We start from the raw sequence: 13,269 nt of genomic DNA, 5'->3' as shown, positions 1-13,269 counted from the left end.
TTCAAGACAAAATATCCATGCCATAGGCCAGCTTAAACTTTTCTTCGAACGGATACTATGGATTGAGGATACCAGTAGATATCAATTCAAAATTTGTCAATTCATCAGACATTCAATCTACCATATACTATGTTCTATCATCGCATTCGATACCCACTCAGTATCGTATCTCTCAATCGAGTCCGCAACAGCCATGATCTCAGCCGAAGTCAGCATCGTACTAAAATCACACTCCACATCCAAATCAGGATCCGGCCTGAGAAGATTATCATCATATCTAGACTGAGGCATAGCCCCAGGAATCGGTGTTTCAGATGGGGAAGCTGGATGAGAAAGAATATCAGCCTGCTGGAAGAAATCAGGGACTGCCAAGTGTCGAGGCTGGTCACCAGAGATACACCCTAATAATGTCTCATGTAGCTGCTGGAGCTCGGATCGCCGGAAGGTAGCAACTTGGTTTCCGTCTCTGATCATTTCATCGAAGATGGCGTAGGCTTTCTCCAGCCAGTTGGGGTGGCTTTCTAGTACTCGCGGGTCGATTGTTGGGCCCATCAGGAGGACGATTGTGGATACGAAGACTGATTCTAGATCGAAAGGGAGGAAAGTTTCTATTATTTGCATCTTAGTTGAGAATGTCGATCTGTAGCGAAAGGTTGTTTTGGTAGATTTACCTAAGAGGCCTTGGCTCTGCAAACTGGAGAGAATACTGATGATGTGCTGGGCGGATTCAAGACACATTTGCATCAAGTTTTGGACATTTCGGGATGCATTGAGGGAGTCTAAACAGCTTTCTGGGGACTCGAAGCGGATTTTAAGAAAGCAGAATAGGAGAGGTCGGGTGGCCAGGATGATACACTGAATATCGTTTTAGTTAGCCGAAGCATCTCGTCCCACAAAGGATAATGCACGCACCTGGTGATATTGAAGATGCAAGTATGCTGATGTTCGGGAAACGCCGCTAGCTGGATCCAAGTGTAGCGGAAATGACTCGCGGAGCTCATCGGCGAGTCCTGCAATGTTCGCCAATGCTGCTTTGGTGCTAAGCAGAAAAGTCCGGTTGATACGCCCATTGATAACATATATTGCTGTTGATTTTATTAGGGGCTATCATCCACCATGGAGGCTTAGGGAATCTTACTGCTGTTTACCTCGGCAATGATTTTGGACAACTTAATGTGCATGCCTAATGACATTGTCTCTGATGGGTCTGAAAAGGTGGGTAACTGGGTCTGCACATATCGGTCATTGATCGACTGAGGTAGACCCATTAAGGATGTCATTTCTCGATCCAGAATATAGATAGTCCACCAGATTTTGCTAGATCTTTGAACCATGTCATGCCCTAAATCGTCGACTGGCATATTAGTGTGCATTCCTTGCGCCATGGCTATCCGCATGGCTTGACCAATCTAGAGTATTGGTCAGTCAGGCATTTTAAATGAGACACTTTCTTGGAAATCTTACGTAGTTATGTGCCGATGTTCGATAGTCAACACACTGGTAGTATAAGGCAATGCAACATAGGATTTCCGTTCCCAGCATAGGATCTCGGTACAGAGCAGTCGGGTCAGGTAGAAGCTGTAAAGCTTTGACGAAATAGCCCACCCCTGGTGGCTTTCTACCTTGAGCCTTGGGCTGAACGAATCCTTTCCCAAAAGCCAGGATGAGGAGGAAATGGATGTACCACAAGCTATTGGTCATAGAGTGTCCATCTCCCGAGTAAAACTGCTGTAAAGAGCTCATAAACTGATCTTCTTCGAAAAGGTGATACAATTGCCCGCACCGAAATTTCACGGCATTGATCAGATACATGGTGTGGTCGCGAGTCGGAACAACTGGAATATCTGAGCCTGGGTTTGTTCGTAGCCCGTCCCATCCCAGGTCATAGGTTGTTTCATCAAATAGTAAAGTTTCCGTGGGCAGTACATCCTGATAGAGGTGCCGATGTGCCAAGCTGAGAACTCGCCGAGTGAACGACCAGTTGGATGATGTTCCAAGATAGACTTTAGATGTTAGAGTTGTGCATTCCAAGAAATCAGCGTAACCTACATGTGCGACCATTTGCTGCAGACATAAAAGCAGGAGGGCCAGATGACAATGGATTGGCTAACTCAGAATCGAGATCCTCTAGGTCCTGGGGTTCGTCATGATCCTCTGGACTCCTAGTCCTCTCCAAAGTAGGTACATCTTCGCGACCTTTGGGGTCTGTAACAGTTTAGTAGGTAATAATTCAAGCAGAACGCAAGACACACCAATGGTTTGGGTATCGAAATTCGAGCTGAAAGGGCTCGCTTGGCCTTTTTCGTGCTGCTTTATACGCGCAATCTTCTGCTGTAGTTCCAGAATATAGCTGTGATAAGTGTGAGTTGGCTATGGATATCTTCTCAAGGTTCAATTTTACTCACCCTCTGGTTACCAAGATTTTCTGGTCATTATCGTTAAAAATGCACTTTAAAGCCCGCTTAGTGCACACTTCGCATGGCTGCGAACCGCTACATTTGATTTTTTGTCGGCGGCATCGTACACAGCTAAATTGTCAGCGGTCTGTATCTTCCTAATAATCCTTCCCACTTACGCATTTGACGATCTTTTTTTGACTCTTCCATCACCCGCCATCTGTGTTGTATGTTGAAAATCAGGATTGTGGCCGAAGTGCGGGGGCAGAAGTTCCCCGTGAGGCCCACGAAGGCCGTGAGGGGATCTCTGGTTATCAGAAGAGCAAAGACGAATCAAACAGTTTTGCAGAGAAGTGGATACGAAATCTTATCTTGTTGTTCGGAGTGGAGTGTATGAGAGGAGATAGGTATGTCGTCGGGTTCCCTTCCGATGATTGGAACATTGGAAAGTCATTTGACATTGCCATTTATATGTACTTCATTTTTCATTTCCTACATACTTCTGCATAGCTTTTACCGTTGCACAAGCAGATTTCGGTTCGTCTCCCAAAATTGCCTGCATGCTGTGTGGCCCCAATGCTCAGTCCACCACTCTCCAAAGCTATCTTGAACGTTTTCTTCATCCACCCGTAAAACCCGCTCATCTCTCTTAAGCGAACAGAGTGCACATGGATGGGAGGCCTTCAGTGCGCCCTGATCCGCCCGCGCCGTAATAACTTTGAGTGCACTAGGATCTGGGACCGTAGGGATTGGCCGCTGGCCTGCGGCTTGTAGGACAGCATTGAAAACCGCCGCCCGCTCACGCCAAGTAGTAATCACGTCAACTGCGTCTTGTTCCTCTTTGATGTTTTCTTGCTTGTTCACGCTGTTAAGTTTCATACCACCGGCTTTGCCGGAACGGGCAGGGCCGATTCGCATGCTTTGACTGAGAATTGTATCACGTTTCCACCGGAGACTTCGCCCTGCAATTACACGGGCGGCCGATTGAAGTACATTGTGAATATTTAAGGCTGTTGTTGAAACGGTGTTTGAAGATGAGGATGACGGTGAGGCCAAAGATCGCAGCTGGGATTTTGCAAGTGCAGCCTCCTTTTGAAGATTCTCAAACACATCTAAGAATAACTCAAGAAGGACTGATGGCGGTGGGATATTTGTTGGACGGACGGTAGCTGCGGGGGTTGTGCTCCCAGAGACAAAGCTACTAGGAGCCGGGCTAGGTGCTGTCGGTGTTGAGGTGGGTTTGGATTTAGGCACAGGCTTGACACCAGGCCCATCTGAAAAATCACCCCAATCATCGAAGGCATCATCATCCCAGGTTGATGCAAGCGGTTTATTGGATTTGACAGGCGGCTTTGGGGGTAGTTTTGTGCGTGGTTTTATTCTCTTTTCAGAGACTTTGGGGGTAGGCTGGCTAGCAGGTGCATCAGCGAAATCGCCCCAGTCACCAAATGAATCATCCTCCCATGCCGCTTGGTCTTGGTTATTACTAGGTTGGGGGTGTTGGTTCTTTTTGACAATTTTCGACGGCTGTTTCACAACCGGTGCGGAATCTTGCATTGACAGTGAATCTAGCAAGTCAATTGTTCTAGAAAACTGTGCGTCATTTTGCCGAGGCTCTGGTTTTGGAGATGGAGCTGTCATTGATTGCTGAAGAGATGTTGATTGTGCAGGTTGAGTGCTTGAATCAGGGCCCTCAAATTCACCCCAGTCATCATCTGCATCACTCGCTAGTGTCTCAAATTCGGCATCGAATAATACATCGCTATGCGGATTCAAGGGAAGGTCAAATCCCGGATGACCAGGGCCTTGCCACGAAGCCGGAGTTGTAAATTGGTTTGCTCCCGAGGTCGGATTGGGAGGTTTGCTATGTTGGACACTTCCCGACGGTCCGAAAAAATCAATATTATCCTCTGGATCGAAGAACGAGCTTTTCTGGTATTGCGCTGGCTTCTGGCTGGACCTATTGTCTGAAGCAGGTGCCTGGCCAAATTCTGCCAGCAGATCTGCGGACATTACGAATGTCCAGGTGTCATAAAGCTGTGAGAGGTGACATAAAGTACAGCGGTGCAGCGATGCGAGTTTCTGCAAGGGCGGGGACACAAGATCGAATATCCCGAGGTCAACCGTTGATCTATCGCATTTGATATTCGAGAGTATATAGAGGTGGAATGTCGCAATAGACGAGCCCACGCGGGTAACAAGTAGCCCGAGATAAGGCACGGGCGGTCTACTATCTATCGCCCGCATTCCCCTCATCTCCCTAGCTTCTCCCCATCAACCCTAGCAATGAGAACCATTGAGGAGACCAGGTATTTCCCCTTGTCCGCAAATACTCACCTGTACTGACCCTCGCAGAAAGAGATGGGACATCCTGTTCTCCGACAACGACACACCTTTTGACCTCCGAGCGGCGTTGCAATCCGAACAAGGAGGAAACCTGTGCAATGATGGGTTGAGGTCGGTTTGCTGGAAGGTTCTGTACGCTTTGCAACATGAGCTGGATATATATACTCATTGTTCATGCAGGCATTTCTACTTTTCGACGGGTTGGATAAAACTGAATGGGCAGCTAAGCTCGACGAATCCCGGGATGCATATCGTGCGCTGCGAGATCATTTCTTGAAATATATCGAACATCCAGACGATTTAGAGTCAACTGTTGACCCGCTGGCGGATGATGAGCAGGTACGTAATTTTCTTTTTGCTGTGCTTCGCCCTAGCTTAAATAAACCCCCAAACTAATTCTTGTTGTAAACAACCAGTCCCCTTGGCAAACACTCCGACACGATGAGACGCTGCGTACCGAGATTCTACAAGATGTCGATCGATGCTTGCAGGAAAACTTCTTTTTCCAAGAGCCCGACACGAAATCCAAGTTGACCGATATCCTATTTGTCTACTCGAAACTCAATCCGGACGTCGGCTATAGACAAGGAATGCACGAATTACTCGCGCCTATTCTCTGGGTGGTAGATCGAGACTCGGTGAATCCACCACCCGGAGGACTTGATGCGAAAAATGACAAAAGTGAGGGCTTAATGCTAAAGCTTCTTGACGCGCAATTTGTGGAACACGATTCATTTACACTGTTTCTCTCTGTCATGCAGACGGCCCGCATATATTATGAACACGGCGAGACACGCTCAGCAAATGGCCAGATGGATGTTATTCCGATAGTTGATCGGTGTCATTATCTCCATAAGGAAGCTTTGACGATTATCGATCATGAGCTTGCTGAGCACCTGGAAGCTGTGGACGTATTACCGCAAATTTTTCTCACGTAAGCTCCTTTGGGACAACCATGGATTTTTTTTTCTATACTAACTCACTGAAAAGTCGCTGGATGCGCCTTCTGTTTGGGCGAGAATGTCCATTTGACGATGTCTTGATGATGTGGGATCTACTGTTTGCTCATGGACTACGGTCTGAGCTTGTTGATTTCACGTGCATCGCAATGCTACTTAGAATTCGTTGGCAATGTAGGGCGACCTGCTCAGTACTCGGTCGTGTGTTATTTTTCTGACATCCATCATTTAGTGCTCGCGGCGGACTATACAACCGCCTTAACATTATTACTTCGCTATCCTTCGCCCCAACCCCACACACCTCAGACTTTTGTGCATGATGCACTCTATTTGGAACAGAACCCTACCGCCGATCGAGGCAGTTTCATCATATCAAAATATTCAGGTAGACCACCCGACTCGAAAATTCGCAACCACCCCGGTGCACGGCCCACGAGGAAGGCCTTTCTTTGGGAAGACTTTAAGAAACGCAGTGAAAGCAACTCACCTGGTGGATCACCAGCCCGAAACAGCCCGAAAAGTCTCGAATCTCTTTTCCAAGACGTCTCCCAGGGGATCCAACGCCGGACAGAGGCATGGGGCGTAGCCAAAGCTGTTCGAGGCGCCGTGACAGAAGCTAGGAAAAACATGCAGACCATGCATTATGAAGCGAATATGCGTGGCTCTTCGAGGATTGTTTCCGCTGCATCGTCCTCGGACATCCAACCCAAAGCGCTCATGGCAACTACGGCGACCTCGGCCAGACTTGAAACAAAGATCAATCAACTTGAGGAAAGGAACCAAGCATTGGCGACGATTTTACGAGAGGCACTAAATGATCTTGGTTCACAGCTGGCTAATATCAAGGACCTCGATTCTGATACGAACAGCGCAGTGAAGCAAGCTCTGATCAAAGCCGAGAGTGTGCAGGTCTGCCTCGCAGACTCTTCCATCCCAGTAGATCCCCCTCTTGAACCCCATGTAGACAGTGAATTGAGCCAACTGGACGAGTCACAAGAGACAATCACCTCAACAATGGGCAAAACAGAAGGCAACATTGTGGCGGACGAGGGTCAATCCCGAACAACAAGTCCCGCTAACATGGATACGACCGGGCCGAAAACCGAAAGTGGGACCCATTCTGTCCTAGCCACGCGAAGTCGGATGAACAGTGACAGAAAGACTGAAAATGCGCGGGCAATACCCTCGCGATCAACTGTGCGATCAACTGTGCGACCTTCTATGACGGATTCGGGATTCTCATGGATGCTAGGCGGTGGTCGGAACCTGTCGGGCTTTGTCAGTTCAACATCGCCGCCGCCGGAGCAGACTCGACATCTAGACCAAAGCCGAGGGAAACCCAATACTCTGTTCGGATCGAATGGAGAGGACAATCTAGGGACCGATTCTGAGCATGGTCAATTGGCGCTACACAGCCTTCGGGGCTCCCGGGACCCTCTGTCAGGGACCGGCCCACCATAGATATCTCCCGATTTGGCCTATGTCACTTGCTTGCGTATGCACTGGACATACGGGTCGAAGCTAGTCCCACTTCTTATCTCCTAGGCTGAATTATTATCATTTTTTCCTGTACAGAAATGGCTTATAGACACCACCAAAGGAGGCATCTATAACATATATCTATTTGGCAGAATCTAGTTGGTTTTTATATGGTTTTTTCTGCCTTAATTTATGTGAACCAGTCAACTTCATAGAAAGTTACGTACATATATATATATATATCTATGTACAAAGTACATCGCCAAAAGAGACAAAGCTCCACATCAGGCGCTCGGGTCTATTGAGAAAGCCACTTTGCATCATCTCAAGACTTTTGCCAAATAACCTGGCCACGACATGCTGTATTTGCCAGAGCGGGGTAGGAAATTGCCTGAGCACGCATATTCTTCAAGTATTAGAGTGGTAGCTTGGTACTTCTAAGGTTGGTTCTATTTAATATATAGAGATCAGCCATAATTTTCTATCTTATATAGATCTGATTTTATAGGTGAATCCCCTCTTCAGCGGCAAATTTCTCCGCCACATGAGATAGAACCATGTCGATCAGCCGATCTAAAACTAGGCAAATCATCTGTTCATTGTAAGGGAAATGTTTATTCTGTTTCTTGAATGAGAAAGAATGTATGAATTATTTATATATATAACAGGAGATGTATAAAAACCAATATAAGATAACACTGCTATTACATCACGGAAGGGGACCCAGTTCCCTTTTTCTCTTTTTGGCATTTTCCTCTCCCCACTCCCTCCCCCGCTGTCCTTTTTCTTTTTCCTTCCCCCTTGAATCCTTAACCTTGAATTTATTTGCTCTTTCTTCACTTTCTGCGTGCTCAGCCGCGACGCCACATATGCCGCCTGAGACCCTACGAGGCAGCTGCCCGCCCGACACCCGTCACAGTTGCGAATGACCGTTCCCATACATGTCGCATACCCTCGCTACATCCACGAGTGCGAGCCTCGATTGAGCCTCGTCATTCTCTTTGTCTCCCATCTGATCATCTGGTTTTGAAAACATAACAAAGAAAAATCAAAAAAAGAGAGAAGAGAGACCTCGGGGATGGGGTCGGCTTACAACCATGATGGTCAGTTACGCGCGCATGCTTTTTTAATGTTGACCCATTCAGTCTTTGTTTCACATTTCATGGGCCTTGAGGAACTAGTGGAGGTGAGGGGAAAGTACAGGTTACTCAGATTGAGCCTACGACTCATCGAGTACCCGAAAAGAAAGGTTTTAGAGCAACCAGGGCGCGACTCGATTTTCTTCCTCCCATCACGGTCACCCGCTAGCACATGCTCTCGGAGATGCATCTGACCGCGGAGATTAACCGTCTGATCATTCGAACGCGTCACGTTTTCTTTGAAAGGCCCATGGAATGGAAACTTTTGAGACGCGCCGATTGAGTTGATTATAAGCTACATATGTAGGTGAACCAACGCTGATCAAACTTAGGCGAGCCGAGTCCTCTTTCGTCGCCGTTAGGACCCCTCTCTGAGTCGCCCGAATCCGAGGGCGGACTGGACACACTTTCTTTACAGACAGATTACCTCAGAAGCTCGGTGGACAGTGTTTCTTCGGGATATGACCCTCTTTCCAGGTTAGCGAAGATATTCCTGTCTACTTTTGAACACGATATTGACACATTCTGTATTTTCCACAGATCTCCGTTATTCGAGAACGACCATGGACTTGGTCCATCTGGACTGGATCGTATACGCCAAAACCAACCCTCGCGAGTACTGACCCTTCCAAACATGTCTTCCTCGTCACTATCCCTAGCTTCCATACCTGGACAGCGCCCCGCTCCCTCTCCCCGTTCCCGCTCGTCATCCCGAGCTCACACCGGTAACTTGGCCAGCCGAAGTTTCACGGATCTAGAAGACCTACACCGCTTTCCACTGGAGTCCCTACATTCATTTTCCTTTGCCCAACAGTCCGAGGAATTCCTACACAGCCGTCAAAACATTCTCAAGAGGTCTATTGATTTCATGCGCGACCGGATGGGATGGGCCGCAACCAATGCCGGGATCGCCAATGCACAAGCAAACGTCAGTGGGGACACGGAAGTGCAAGGTATGATGGAACTTTTGGCCCGAGCAAACATTCTCGAACCCCAGGAAAGCCAAATCCAAGGTCGCGGACCCATCACAGGACCCGCGGATATTAATGGCGAGAATATCTTTGAGAAGGCCTTCTCTGATGGTGGTTCCTCTCCAGTCAGCACCCGCGACGGAGCCCATGATTCCACCTCCTTAGGGTCACATCCCTCTGACAGCTCCCAATTCTTGAGCCCGGTGTCTAACGATCGTACCTCCAACCAAAGGAGGAACCTGGTCTCTGCACCTACTTCCAGGCGCGTAAGCTTAAAACGTACATACACGGATCTATGCTCTGTCTCTATTAGGAGCAAGCTGATGGAAACTCTAGCACAACCATACACCTCTTCCACGGACCCTTTCGCATCGCTTGGCTCCTCGACTTCTGGATTAGGATTCCAGATTCCCGCCCTCCACGCCCATAGCAGCAAATGGACTCCAGCTTCCCAGGCCGTGTTCAGGACCGAGGCTCAGGCACCATGGACCATTCTGGCCGCTAATGACCTGTCGTGTCTCATCTTTGGTGTTCTTCAGTCCGAAGTTCGCCGTCTTAGCATCCTAGAAGTTGTGCAGAAGGAGCACCGGGAATGGCTCGAGGTCAAACTTCGAGATCCCAGCACTGACGCCGCTGCCCGCATGCCACTTCAGCCCGAAAGAGCTAACATATCCGCCGTCAATCCCAAGTTCCGAGGGCTTGGGAATGGGGTGACAGCACAACTTCTCAACAAACCATCTTCAAGAGAAAAGTCCCGCAGAGCGCAGACTGATGACGGATATGGCTCCAGCACGAGAAACGCCCGGAACAACAACCACCAGGCCAACAAGTCACGCGGAGTCTTATTGTGCGGTGATGTGGTTCCAATTCAAAAGCGCAACGGATCACGGGGATCCGCTAGCGTCTGGGTTATGGAAAAACGTGGTGGCCTGATCTGGGTCATGGAAGAGATCACGGAAAATATTTCCTCCATCCAGTGCGACGATTCATGGAATGTCGTAAGTGCCAAAGGTGATGTTGAAAAGATCTGGGGCCCATCTGTCGTCCAGAAAGGCCAGTCGATCACCGACCTTTTACCCTGTTTGCCAACGGAATCTCTTGAGACATCCCCCCAGAAGGGATTGGCTAAAATTGTGGAGCTCAGGCACTTTGCCGCCCGCACTGCGGCTGGCGTTTGTATCCCTGTCGCTATCGGCAAGGGGGAGGGAGACCGCACCCTCCAAGTCTCCAGCTTTCCTCATGTCGCAGGCATGATGGTGCTGTCGTCTTCGACATTGAACGTGATCAGCTCCAACTCTGTTTTCTCCTCGGTCCTATTTGGTCAAGAAAGACCAGAAGGCCTCCACATCACTGACCTTGTACCCGATTTCGATGAGATTCTAGACGTTTTGACCGAGGAGGACAATGTACCACTGGTTGATGGTATTGTCATACCCGAACACAGCTTCCGACGGGCACGGACACTTTCTATTCTCCGCGATGGAAAAGCAAATGCCGCCTCTGTGTTTACAGAGCCAAGTGGCTTGTTGGCCAAGCATCGGGATGGCTCAACCATTGTCGTGGACATTCAATTGCGCGTGGTCAAGAGCGGCACCTTCTTCACAAAGGACAAGAAAGATAAAAGCAGCGATCGCAGCAGCGACTCTGATGACAGTGATGATACCATTGCAGTCACAGAGTTAGTCTATGCTTTGTGGATAACCTACTCACGACAGCTTCACGCTACTGGACCCGCTGCCGGTCTCTCGCCGTCATCTGTACCAACTTCCAAGCCCACCTCACCCACCAATGACCGTGACTCAGATCGCCCGTCAGACACCGGCGTTGATAACCAGACTGCGGAAAATCGCAAGACTTCCGTGGAGATCCAAGCTCCGACCTCAACACTCAGTCAACAACTAAGTGAGGCTGCGTCTGAACCTCTTACCACCCGTCCCGCACAACCCGTTCCTCCGGTTTCGGCTGCCAATGCGAAGAACGAGCCTCCGGCGAAACGAACGATCGAGGACTACGTGATTCTTGAGGAGATGGGACAAGGAGCCTACGGCCAAGTCAAACTGGCACGTTTAAAGAAGCAACCTAACAAAAAGATGGTGTTGAAATTTGTCACTAAGAAGCGGATCCTGGTGGATACGTGGACTCGTGATCGGCGCCTCGGGACTGTGCCGCTGGAGATCCATGTTCTGGACTTCCTGCGGCGGGATGGGCTCAAGCACCCTAACATTGTGGAAATGGAAGGCTTCTTCGAAGATGATATCAACTATTACATTGAAATGACCCCTCACGGGCTCCCAGGAATGGACCTGTTCGATTATATCGAGCTGAAGGCCAACATGGATGAGTCGGAGTGCCGCAATATCTTCAAACAGGTTGCTAGTGCTATTAATCATTTACACACTAAAGCACTGGTGGTACATCGTGATATCAAGGATGAGAATGTGGTTCTTGATGGAGAGGGACGGATCAAGTTGATTGACTTTGGGAGTGCGGCCTACATCAAAAACGGGCCGTTTGATGTCTTTGTGGGAACAATTGGTAAGTTTCCTTTGTTTCTACGGGGGTTGGGATGCTGACTACGTTAGATTATGCGGCGCCCGAGGTCTTACAGGGTAGGTCGTATCGAGGCAAGGAACAGGACATCTGGGCTCTGGGCATTCTCCTCTATACGATTGTCTACAAAGAGAACCCGTTCTACAACGTCGATGAGATCCTTGACCACCCTCTCCGAATTCCTTTCCTACCTTTCTCCGAAGATTGCATTGACCTCATCCGCACAATGCTCGATCGCGACGTTGACAACCGACTCACGATTACCGAAGTGCTTGAACATCCTTGGATGGTGGGGACCTGAAATCCTTTCTCATGTCCTTCTCCCTTCGCCTTTTACTTATTGAGAAAAAAACAAAAATAACGTGATACCCCACAAAGTTGATTACGTTTTGATGCAGAATTTACCGGGGGGGAACTGGGTATCATTTCGGGGGACCGGGTGTGCAGTGTGTCCTATTCTAACTTCCCTAGGACCACGTTGATGGGTGATGATTATGAACATCAGCGTATGATATTGTGTTAAATTTTTTTTTTTTCCATCTGGGGGTTTATTTTATCGAGCTTTTCTCCCCTATATTTTTTTTTCATAGCATTTGATTTTGCGATACCTTTGCATATCTCTTTTTTATGTTATCTAGAGACCCAATAGGGCAGAGCTTATATACAAAGTACAACAGGTTTGACTGAATTGCGGGGGAAGTAATTAGCGTAGGTCCAGGTCTAGAGTGGTTCTGGTCTTGTAGTAGTCCTTGGCAAAGCCCAGTCTAGTTCCGCCCCGGGTTATCATGGGGCGAGTTTTTACTACTAAGCTGGACATCTGTTCAATTGCATGTAGGGGGATTTCTTTGTCTGCAACTGCCATAGACAAAGAAACAGAGTATACCTAGGTACATTCCAGGATGAAATAAGAATTAAAATAGAAATTAGAAAACAGAAAAACATGGATCCGGCTTACTCCTTCCCATGGTTTTTTTTTTTCTCTACACGGGCTAATTCCTCTCCCCCGCACATGGCCCCACCCCATCCGAAAGAGGCGAAAAAAGAATCTCGGAGGACTAACGGCTTTTGCCTCTCAGGAACTCGGGAATGTCCCTGAGTTTGAGTGGGTTCTAGTCCGAGGGGCGTCGAGCCCATTTCTCTTCTAAGGCGTCGTCAGCCGAGTGGACTTTAGGTCTCACATCAGATGGTCTGTGCCAGGAACATTGTATCGTAGAAATTAGTACATAGTAGTATATTGTATATAAAAGTGACTTAAGATAGGGGATATTATATATGTAGAGACAGTAACAAAATAACATTTTAAAATATACACCAGTAGTACTGCTATCAAGTGGGGAGCGATAAGACAGATAACGTAGGAGGGGGGAAAGTACTTTGGTAGTACAACAACTGGTATGGGATTGTTAGGTCAGTGCCAGGTTTAATAGAT

The 13,269-nt window shown here is 48.2% G+C and overlaps 4 protein-coding genes across 4 annotated transcripts; 2 read left to right on the top strand and 2 right to left on the bottom strand.

Annotated features, from left to right (window-relative positions):
* Window positions 1-117: 117 nt before the first annotated feature.
* N7479_006999 (fungal specific transcription factor domain-containing protein) lies at window positions 118-2,433 on the bottom strand (the record flags this gene model as incomplete). The annotated part of the gene is made up of 7 exons (XM_057254693.1): window positions 118-855; window positions 913-1,010; window positions 1,139-1,409; window positions 1,465-2,003; window positions 2,050-2,205; window positions 2,253-2,350; window positions 2,417-2,433. The coding sequence occupies 7 exons, from the start codon at window positions 2,431-2,433 to the stop codon at window positions 118-120; spliced, it is 1,917 nt and encodes a 638-aa protein (XP_057108555.1).
* Window positions 2,434-2,909: 476 nt separating this feature from the next.
* N7479_006998 (uncharacterized protein) lies at window positions 2,910-4,409 on the bottom strand (the record flags this gene model as incomplete). The annotated part of the gene is made up of 1 exon (XM_057254692.1): window positions 2,910-4,409. One exon carries the CDS (start codon window positions 4,407-4,409, stop codon window positions 2,910-2,912), a length of 1,500 nt encoding a protein of 499 aa, XP_057108554.1.
* A 273-nt stretch (window positions 4,410-4,682) lies between these two features.
* On the top strand, window positions 4,683-7,162 carry N7479_006997 (GTPase-activating protein GYP6; the record flags this gene model as incomplete). The annotated part of the gene is made up of 6 exons (XM_057254691.1): window positions 4,683-4,705; window positions 4,752-4,857; window positions 4,923-5,081; window positions 5,159-5,676; window positions 5,733-5,875; window positions 5,934-7,162. 6 exons carry the CDS (start codon window positions 4,683-4,685, stop codon window positions 7,160-7,162), a joined length of 2,178 nt encoding a protein of 725 aa, XP_057108553.1.
* Window positions 7,163-8,491: 1,329 nt separating this feature from the next.
* On the top strand, window positions 8,492-12,141 carry N7479_006996 (serine/threonine-protein kinase; the record flags this gene model as incomplete). Its single annotated transcript, XM_057254690.1, has 3 exons — window positions 8,492-8,546; window positions 8,652-11,825; window positions 11,873-12,141. The coding sequence occupies 3 exons, from the start codon at window positions 8,492-8,494 to the stop codon at window positions 12,139-12,141; spliced, it is 3,498 nt and encodes a 1,165-aa protein (XP_057108552.1).
* Between the last annotated feature and the right edge of the window lie 1,128 nt (window positions 12,142-13,269).

This window comes from Penicillium vulpinum (genome assembly GCF_028829585.1).
Source record: "Penicillium vulpinum strain IBT 29486 chromosome Unknown utg000003l_segment0_segment0, whole genome shotgun sequence".
NCBI lineage: Eukaryota > Fungi > Ascomycota > Eurotiomycetes > Eurotiales > Aspergillaceae > Penicillium > Penicillium vulpinum.
This window is presented reverse-complemented; position numbering and strand designations above follow the sequence as displayed.